This window comes from Labrus mixtus, chromosome 16 (genome assembly GCF_963584025.1).
Source record: "Labrus mixtus chromosome 16, fLabMix1.1, whole genome shotgun sequence".
NCBI classification, from domain to species: Eukaryota; Metazoa; Chordata; class Actinopteri; order Labriformes; family Labridae; genus Labrus; species Labrus mixtus.
This window is the reverse complement of record NC_083627.1, coordinates 21,680,717-21,690,931: the sequence shown is the minus strand read 5'-3', so window position 1 is coordinate 21,690,931 and position 10,215 is coordinate 21,680,717. Positions and strand designations below refer to the sequence as shown.

At 37.2% G+C, this 10,215-nt stretch overlaps 1 protein-coding gene across 1 annotated transcript; it reads left to right on the top strand.

The window, feature by feature from the left end:
- The first annotated feature begins 7,599 nt into the window (after positions 1-7,599).
- Positions 7,600-10,001, top strand: ecm1a (extracellular matrix protein 1a). The gene is made up of 3 exons (XM_061059309.1): positions 7,600-7,753; positions 7,855-8,099; positions 8,951-10,001. The coding sequence occupies exons 1-3, from the start codon at positions 7,681-7,683 to the stop codon at positions 9,152-9,154; spliced, it is 522 nt and encodes a 173-aa protein (XP_060915292.1). The 5' UTR covers positions 7,600-7,680; the 3' UTR covers positions 9,155-10,001.
- The last annotated feature ends 214 nt before the right edge of the window (positions 10,002-10,215 follow it).

The window sequence follows — 10,215 nt, the reverse complement described above, 5'->3', positions numbered from 1 at the left end:
CAAAAAGAGTAAGAAGAGGTGAAGAACACTAAGCAAATACAACAAGGGATTTAAAAAAATAAATTCAAAGAATCTTACAATATGTTTAAAAATGTATATACCAAACAATGCAAAATATTAGATGATGAAGGCCACGAGTTGAAACGCGTCGGTCTAACTTGTTAATAAAGTTGATCTTCTTACTACAAGTGTTGCTGGAGCTGTTTGACCTCTTCTAAGCCTTTCAATCTTGTTTGTTTGAAGTTTGTGCCAGAAAATCCTCTTTTTCTCCAATATTTGGAGGAGTAGAAATAAAGTTGTAGAAAATAAAGTTGGTACAGTTAGGCAAAACTTAACTGAGGTTGAAAAGGTACGTCACACATCTATTTCATAAGACAGGTGCCAAGGAGAGAAATGAGTGCATGCAGGAGTTACCTTGCAAAAATTAATAAATTCCACTGGAGAGTTAAGTTAATATACTTATTTCATTTCCATCACTGACAAAAGCTTCATGAACATTATGTGCTCAGAAAACCCTTTCTAAGCTTTAATATTCACAATATTACGTTATTTAAAAAAAATTTTTTTAAAGGGTTCACAGCATCATAACTCTGCCCAAATCAGAGCCAGCGGGATCAAATCTGACCTCTTCAGTTTGCTGCATGTCATCCCCAAACTCTCTCCTCCTACTATTCACTCTCTTCAGCTGCCTAATCACCAGTATCATTCAAATGCATAAAGTGAAGAAATAGATAATATAACAGGAGAGCCACACTCTCTGGTCACATTGGATTGCAATTGCTTCTTTGTGTGTGTGTTAAAAAAAAAAGAAGAAAAAAGGCACCTTCTCTTTTTCACAGGTGGCAATCTCTGTTTTCTTCTTCTCCAACTCCGGGCCGAGTTTGGCCACCACAGCCTCCAGGTCCCCCAGCTCTTTGCTCCTCTGAGTCAGCCGCTTCTCCATTGTCATTTTAATTAAGTCTAAATTTATGTATTGATTATCAACTCTCTGTTTGTACATTTTCAGATTTTCCTGCTCCTTGTCCATGATTTTCATCACTTGTTGTTGTCCAAAAACAATCACCAGGATACTCATGGCTACCAGGGAGAACAAAATGACAACAATCCACGGACACCGCATGGATGCTGATTGGAGGCTGTAATGCAGAAAGACTGAAAGAATGAGAGGATGCTGACAAATGTGCAGTCAACATGATGTGCACAGTCAAAGCTCTTATATTAACAAAAACATCTTCTTACCTTTTTCGTAATAACTTCAGCTTTAGTGTCTGCTTTCTTCTGTTCACTTGTTTTTTCTCTCTCTAGCTGCAGGATTTTCAGCTTGGCTCTTCCTCTTCACACTTTTCAAACTGTTGCCCCTTCCCCTTTCTTTACAGGATGTTGGTGTGAGTTTCACAATGCAAACAGGTTGAGCAGCTCATTTTACAATTACAATACAACTAGACTCTGGCCAAAATATAAGCGGGTGAACGGGTTATCTATGAAAGGAAGTTTACAAAATGAACTCATGAGAACACACAAAAAAAACTTTTAGTATGAATGAGCAGTGTGCACCAGTTTACAACCACAACATCGGAAATAGGATCAAAATGCTGATTTTGCATGTTCTGATTTATCTTGATTAAAAAAAAATTTGAAATCTTTTATATATATTGCTAGCAACAGAGTTTGATTGGTTCGTCGTCGTCGTCCCCCCCCCCCAGCATTCAAGTGTAACCTCTCCATCAGGAAATATTGACTGCTTCCATCGTAATTATTTTTTAAAAACATGCAAAAAGCAGATTGATGCACCTGTTGTGTAAAAGGTGTGTCGCGTCGAGAAGATTTTGGGAGTCATGTTCTGAACATATGAACATCATGGAGCATTTAGCAGCTTCAGATAGCATTTTAATTAACATATTTGGCTGGATCTAAAGTAAAACATTGAAGAATAAAATAAAAGGTTAGTGAGAAAAAATCTGTACCATTTCAAATATTTTGTTGCAATTGGGAAATATCATGTGACGTCCTGAGTCTAAATCAGAAACCCCTTTAAATGATCACTGTGTAGAATAACTTTTCACTCACATTACTGTGCTGCTAGACCTCTTATCTCTTACAGATAATGCACACATCCCTGCCCCGCATGCATCAGGATCTTGTTTTGGCTTTTCTGGTCTGACCGGCCTCACTTGACTTTGCAAGACAATGTGGCTGTGTTACAAGGCAAAGGCCCTTTCAACTCTGTTAAGTCAAGATGACTGCAGTGAAAAAGTATTTTCTAAGTTTTATACATTTATTTTTAAAAGTGGGTTCCTATAGGGAGAGCTCAGTGTGTTGATCTGTGTGTTTGGCTAAGCCTGGACTGAGGAACTAGAGTCTTAAGTACTGTAAAGGACAGATGTGATATTTTCCTGGGATGCTTACAAACTGAGTTGCAGCCAAGCAGTTACAAGCCAATGTGGTCAATGATCAAAGTTACAATGTTACAATTCACTTAGCAGATGCTTTTATCCAAAGCGACGTACATCAGAGAGTAAGCACAGTACTAATCCATTCATACACCACTACCGAGGCAGCGGGAGCAATGCAGGGTTAAGTGTCTTGCCCAAGGACACATCGAACATGTTGCTCAGCTGGGGATCAAACCCTCGACCTTCCGGATGAACGCCCGGGACTTGACTTACCTGTAGATAGACTTTTATTTTATTTTTTTTGGGGGGGGGGGGGGTTAGTTTGAACACCTGTCTGTTTGTGCCTTTTTTGATAATCTTGATATCCACGATTTTGATGTGCAGCTTTTGTTTAGTCGGGAATCCGTTGCAATCACAGTACACGCTCTTTGAAAATGAACACAATCAAGTCGGCGGGTATATCCTTATCTTTCAGTTATTGTACATTTTAAAGAGATTTGTTGCCACAGCTGTGTGATTTGTGATTGTACTGAAAAGATGAAAAGCAAACATTTATATTTTTTGCAGTTATCCTTTTTTCCTTGAGCGGCTGTGCAGCTGTGGTCCCAACTGAGCCACAGAAAGGTTTCAAGAAATCAATTTCTGAAAGTTACAGATTAAATTAAGTGGATTTGTATTTATTTATTTAACCGTTATTTAACCAGGAAAGAAACTCGTTGAGATTTTTTTTTTTTTTTTTTTACTTCTCTTTATTGGGTTTTTTTCTTTTTTCAAATACAGATAAAAAAACTAAAAAAACAATCTGACACATGTTTATTCATACCTCAAACCAACACAAAAAAACTCAATGATAATAAATAAATAAAAAGATAAGATATAAAAAACATAAGTAAAAAACAAGTATAATACCAAAATAATAAGATAAAAAGATTTAAATAGTAATAATAATACAACTTGGAGGATGTCTAGTGCTCTGGATTTTACTAAATTATCATTTTTTCATGGTGTTGTTTTTGTTATAGTAGTCTATAAATGGCTGCCATATTGAGTAAAACATATTTATCTTTCCTCTCAGGGTAAATTTTATTTTTTCTAACTGCAAATGCTTCATTACATCATTCATTAAAGCTTGATAAACTAGAGGATTTTTTTGTTTCCAGTTCAGCAGAATTCTTCTTGCTAACAGCGTCACAAAGCATATCACATTCTTCTGGTTGTTTGATAAAGAGAGCTCCATAGCAGCTGACCCAACCCCAAACATTGCAAGAACTGGGTCTGGACTGATGTAAGATGTTTCTGGAAAATCTCAGACAAACTCTGGAATATCTTGATCCAGTAGTTGGCGATGCTTGGACAAGTCCAGAACATATGTGCCAGTGAGGCCGGTACCTGTCCACAACGATCACAGAGCAGGGAACATTTTCAAAAGTTTCAACTTTGATAGATGAAGCCTGTGTAAAATTTTGAATTGTATCAGTCCATGTCTGGTACATACAGATGAAGAGTGCACACCATCCTGAGGCTTTGTCCATTGGTTTCCTGAGATTTCCACTTCAAGGTCCTCCTGCCAAGCCTCTTTTAGATGTTCAAGTGTGGCTGTACAGTCCATTTGTGACAGAATGTTATAAATCTTAGATATAGACCCTTTTTTTAATGGATCAGGTAGGAGCACTGAGTTCATGATACATTCGGGGGGCTGATCCGGGAAGGACGGGAACCTTTCCTTAACAAAACTTCGGATTTGCAAATATTTGAAGAAGTCTCTATTATGTATGCTGAATTTTACCTGTAACTGACGAAATTATGAAAAGATCTTATCAGTAAACAGATCTTGTATGGATTGTATTCCTTTCAGGTGCCATTTGTTAAATGTAGACTCTAAAAGTGAAGGAGTGAATGTATGATTGTAAGTCAGTGGCGTGTGCACTGAACATTCTTTCCAATGAAAGTGTTTCCTTATCTGGGTCCAGATTTTCACTGAATGGGAAACAACTGGATTTTTAAGCTTAATTTTAAGAGTAGGTAATGCCGAATATATCAGAGTCTTCAGTGAAGTGGGGGAACAACTTTGATTTTCCATCCATGCCCAGCCATTATGGACATTATGATTGGTAATGATATTGCAGGTTTGGAGATATATAGTAATAAATCGTCCGCGTATAGCAACACTTTGTATTCAGTCCCTTCTCTTTTTATTCCTATATATTCCTTTGCTGTGCGTAGTGAAACAGCAAGAGGTTCGATGGCTAAGGCAAATAATAATGGTGATAAGGGACATCCCTGTCTTGTAGAGCGGCTCAGTGGAAAGTAACTGGACCTAATATTGTTTGTCTGTACGGAGGCCTAGGGTTTTGCATATAACAATCTAATTAGGGAAATAAATCTGGTGCCGAATCTGAACCTTGACAAGGCCGAGAAGAGGTAGTCCCACTCGACCCTGTCGAAGGCCTTCTCCGCATCCAAAGATATTAGTATCTCGGGAAGCTGGTTGTTTTCTTTCCTGGGTGTAAATTATATTAAATAACCTTCTGATATTGAAAAACAGCTGTCTATCTTTTATGAATCCAGTTTGATCATGAGAAATTATTGTTGGAAGGATATCTTCCAAACGTGTAGCTCAAATTTTAGCAAGAATCTTATTATGAACGTCCAGTAAGCTCACTGGTCTGTATGAACCTGGTTCTAGCAGATCTTTATCTTTCTTATAAATTAAGGAGATGCTGGCATGATAGAAAGTAGGTGGTAGACAGCCTTTGATCAGTGCTTCATTAAATACTTCTAACAGTATCGGTGATAATTGTTTTTTAAATGCTTTATAAAATTCTGTAGTGTAGACGTCTGGAGCTTTGGAGCTTTGCATGTTTTGTATTGCTTTTTCTATTTCATCTTTTGTTATGGGTTTTTCTAACTGTTGTTCGTTTTCTGATCTTATTGTTGGGATGTTAAATTTATCAAAGAAGTTATCAATTAATGTTGAGTCTTCTTTAGATTCTGAAGAGTATAATTTTATATAACATTCTTTAAAGGTATTATTAATCTCTACAGGATCTATTGTAGTTTGTCCTGACTCTGTTCTTATTTCCGTAATGAATCTTGTTGCCGCTTGTTCTCTTATTTGATGTGCTAATATCTTTCCAGCATTTTCTCCCTATTCATAATGTTTATGTCTTATTTGGGTAAGGAGTTTCGTTGTTTCTGTTGTATACAGTAAGTTGAGTTCTGTTTGAAGATATAATTTTCGTTTATGCAAGTCTGGTGAAGGGGAGATTGAATATTTTTTATCTATTTCTGCTATTTCCTTTGTAAGTTTGTTTTCCTTGTCTCTACGTTGTTTATTAATTAAGCTGCTCCATGAAATTATCTGTCCTCTCATGTATGCTTTTAGAGCCTCCCACAGTGTAGATCTTGATATTTCTGGTGTATCATTAGTAAATAAATACAGATCCATTTGTTTTTTTATTTCCTCTACAGATTTTTTATACGACAACAAGCAATTATCAAACCGCCATACTCTAGATGTATGTTTGTGTCCAAGAGCTCAATGGAGAGCTACAGGACTATGATCAGAGAGTACTATTGTTTCATATTCACAGCTTTTAACTGATGATAACAGTTTGGAGTCTATCAAGAAAAAATCTATTCTGGAGTAGGAATGGTGGACTGGAGAGCTCTCCATGGATCTGTAAACTCGTTGAGATTTTAAAACTATTTTCTCAAGAGTGTCCTGTAGCCAAGACAGAGAGCAGCACAGTTGACATAGTTTCACACAAACAACGAGCAGCCACACTTACAAATGATGACACGCTCTGTACCAGCACATTGCAGACAGCAGGACTAACTGGTTGAGTTAAGTGCATCCTTCATTCCTCTCCTTCATTCCTTTTGTAGATAACAACTTAATACAAAATGTTCAGCAGTTTTGGTGGTGACTTCAAACCATGCTTTGATAACAGACGGCTCACTCAGACAGTTTCTGAAAAACAGAGGGGATGTAAGACTGAGTTTGGGAAAAGATTGTTTTGTGCCTTGATCCTCCCACACTTTATCCAGTGCCATGATCCTCCCACACTTTATCCAGTCAGCAAAACAAACGTCACAGTTTTGTTTTGCTTTATTTCATTTTTTTTATTTAACCTTTATTTAACCAGGAAAAAGTCTCATTGAGATTAAAAATCCCTTTTACAAGAGCGTCCTGACCAAGACAGGCAGCAGCACAATTACAGGGTTTCAGACATAAAACACTGAACAACAATGAACATAAATACAGGAATCACAAAAAGAACCATTCATCAGAATCTGTCAATAAGTGGTGGTTAGTGCGCGCGCCCCATGTATGGAGGCTGATCACACCTGTGTTTTTCTTCTGATTGTCGAGGAAATTATGAAGACTTGACTTCACACAATAAGACTCAGTTGACTCAGATGGCTTACGTTGATGAAAGTTGAAACATAGAATACTCATGAGGAGACATGATTCAACATCACACTTCTGTACTCGTGTCTTGCTCAATCACATCTGCAGAACTTCTCGAAAGGCATCGCATGTATCCAAAAAGACATTATTATTATCAGGGTGACATTGACCCACCTAGACTAATCTGTGACGTCTATAACACTGGAGCAGACAATAAGTCTACCAAACATCCTTACAGATATCAGGAAGAACAGTTGACACTCTCTAAGCTGTACTTGGTGTTTTAATAACAACTGAACTCTGTCAGGTCTGACTGACATTAGAGAACAGTGAATAATCCTAATGACATCTGTACATTATAATCTAAATAACTACAGAAATTCCACCACAATGTGGTTTAGCATTAAAAAAAAAGGGAAATACAAGAAAGTAACAAGCACCTGAACAATCTTATTTTTAGTAGTGGAGAAAATTCACAAATGTACTCATTTACATTTCAACACAACACATCTGCAATTATTAAAAAATAAGAAAAGTATTTAGTATTTCTATGTAGTCTTGCTATTGTTCATCCAACATCACTGTCATGGCTTACAGGGACATTTTAAAACAATGGCTCCATCATCAATGTGTCTGATCACACCTGTGTTTTTCTTCTGATGACAACTCATAAAAAGGCCTGTCAGAACCTGTATCATCACTTCTCCCACGATGTGCTATCCACCCACTCCCCCCTTTTCCATCTTCATGTGCCCTCATCCTTTCCTCCCCAACTTCCAGGCATGTCACGCCCACAGTCTCCATCCCCTCGTACATAATAAAAGCCGGTCGCTCTCACTGAGAAAACACCAGTTTGTTGGAGAGAATGCAGCGATGATTTCAATGGGACGCCTCACAGGATTTTGGATAATTGCACTGCTGACTCTTTATGGATCAGATGTGGGAGGTAATTTCTTACAGATTCTGATAACACTTACACTTCATTTTCGATAAATAATATTGCATTGTTGTTAACTATGTTGCTGCTTGATTTTTCTATCTCCATAGAGTCCAAAGGAAACTCTCTCAATGAGCCTGACATCCCCTTCCCGCCTGCTCGTCCTACCCCTCAGAACCTCGCTGCCATCTGCCATCAGGGTCAGGGTCGTCCCAGGTACCCGGCCAGCTTCTTCTCACGCTCCGGTGGCAGCCGTTACCGTCGCCTTGGAAACGCCATCAACCGTCTGGAGTCCTGGTACAGTTCATGCTGCAGCGGAGAGGAGAGCCAGATCCTCTGCTGCACCACACAGGCGGTGAGTCTCTGCATGAGATTCTGAGTGTTTGAGGAGAAAAAGAAAACACAGATTCAGACAAAAGGATCATTTTATTATTATTATTATTATTTATAAATATCACAGTTAGCATTAAAGATGAGAAAACTGTACTGTGCCGGATTGATGCAGCAGTTTTTGGATCAAGTATAAACATATATATAGGCTACTATTAAATTTTCCCATTATGTACAAGAATACTGTTATTTCTTACGACAATCTCACTCAATAGTTCAACAACTGCTGGGACCATTCATAAAAAAACACACTTTGTTTTATATTTTAAAGTGCTACATAAAGCACAAACACAAAAAGAGCTGGCAGGCCGATATATTTCATGTTGTTTTGGTTCTCCTCTGCTTTTTTTGTTTTTGTTTTTCAGTTTGCTCCTCTACACAAAAATAATTGTTTAAATGTGTTTTTGTTCTCATGAACTTACTTTTCCTTTTTCATCTTTTCTTTTAAATATGTATTGAACCTGTCATTTTGTTGGGGAAATATAAGATTAACAAAAAATAAATAAAAACAAGATGAAATACTACAAAAATGTTGTAATATATATTATAGTTAGAAAAAAAAAAGTTTATTTGTGGCCTTTTTCTTGTTGGAATATAAAAATAGTGAAAATAAAAGTGACTCTCCCTGCAGCAATTTAACTTACCGCTACACATAAAGTAACTGACCCTGAAAATAACTCATAAATAAAGATAAAGATAATAAATAAATAAGTAAATAAATAAATAAAGATGCTGTATCCTTTTCTCTGACACTTTATCTCACGTTAAAAAGAAGTGAAATGTTTGAATATAAGCAGCCTTTCTCTTCTCTTACAGTGGAAACAGACCCTGTCTCAGTTCTGTGTGGAGGAATACTCGACGAAGACTCTTGCGTATGAGTGCTGTGAGGACAGAGGAGACGCACGCTGGATCTGCTTCAACAGCGAGCTCCCAAACCCAGACTACAACCCAACACCAGGGTACACTGCACCTGCAGTCCCCCCACAGCCAGAATTCACTTTCAATGCAAGTGCTTGCTAAAGGTTCAAAGAGGGTGCAGTTTGATAGAGACATCATAAGAGTAAAAGTATATGGTGGTACAACAAAGATTTTTGGAGACCATTTTGGAATGAGATTAGTTTAATATACTCAGATGTAGACACAAAGAAAGAACAATAAATGCTGATTTTTTTTTTTTTTTTTTAATACTCTAGCTGATAACTGAATGTCCTGCAGATTACAGATGTTAAGAGGAGGACAGGACATGCTTGTTGTGTTAATAAAGCATTAAGAGCACAAGAGCTGAAGTTGATTATTTTGACCCGTTCTAGGCTATGGGAAAAAACCTTATTAAGTTGCATGTGTTACCTGTTATAACCCAAAAACATTTTGGCCTGAGTGGCTTTCATGGTTTCTGATGTAGAATTCTTAGTTAGAAAAATAAAGATGGAATAAAGACATGAAAGTTTCCATGTTTTTTTTCTGTACAATGATAGGCCATTTTCCAAGTTGATAACAAATTTTGTTTCAAATAGTAAAAAAAAAAAAAGTGTGAGTTTATGGTTTTAGTCTTGAAGTGATGTGATTAAAAACATTCAGACAGCTAATAACACAAGTGTCCACCAGGGGTCACTGTTGGGTACCATGGTTGGAGGTGGGACATTCACACATTAGCGATGATTGAGAAAACTTTAAGAGGGAACGTGTAGTGTTTATTAATTCAAATATTTGATCAATAACTGGTAAATGTCTTATATCGTTCAGACTGGTACGTTTATAGACTTTAAATAGTGGGTACGCACCTGTGAGTGAACTGGGATGGTCACGTGATCCAGATCCACAGCAACCAAAAAATGACAAACAGTTCCTGCCTGCAGGGCTTCAAAATAAAAGTACAACAATCTCAATTAGAAATATAATATACATATCTTGAAAGGTGGCATTTGTACTGATGGACAAATGTTCTGGCCCTGTAACACTTTGACCAGCCTGATAAGTTTGTTAACATGTTTCTTTATTATAAGCGATAACACAATATTAAAAGGCTATCATATTATACGATACAGCGAATCAAAGAAGGGAGACACGCTTTTATCAAATGG

Excerpts from the sequence above, each read along its gene's own strand:
- ecm1a (XM_061059309.1), top strand. The coding sequence starts at position 7,681 with ATGATTTCAATGGGACGCCTCACAGGATTTTGGATAATTGCACTGCTG. Across the intron at positions 7,754-7,854 it reads TTATGGATCAGATGTGGGAG|AGTCCAAAGGAAACTCTCTC; the intron begins GTAATTTCTTAC and ends CTATCTCCATAG. Across the intron at positions 8,100-8,950 it reads TCTGCTGCACCACACAGGCG|TGGAAACAGACCCTGTCTCA; the intron begins GTGAGTCTCTGC and ends CTTCTCTTACAG.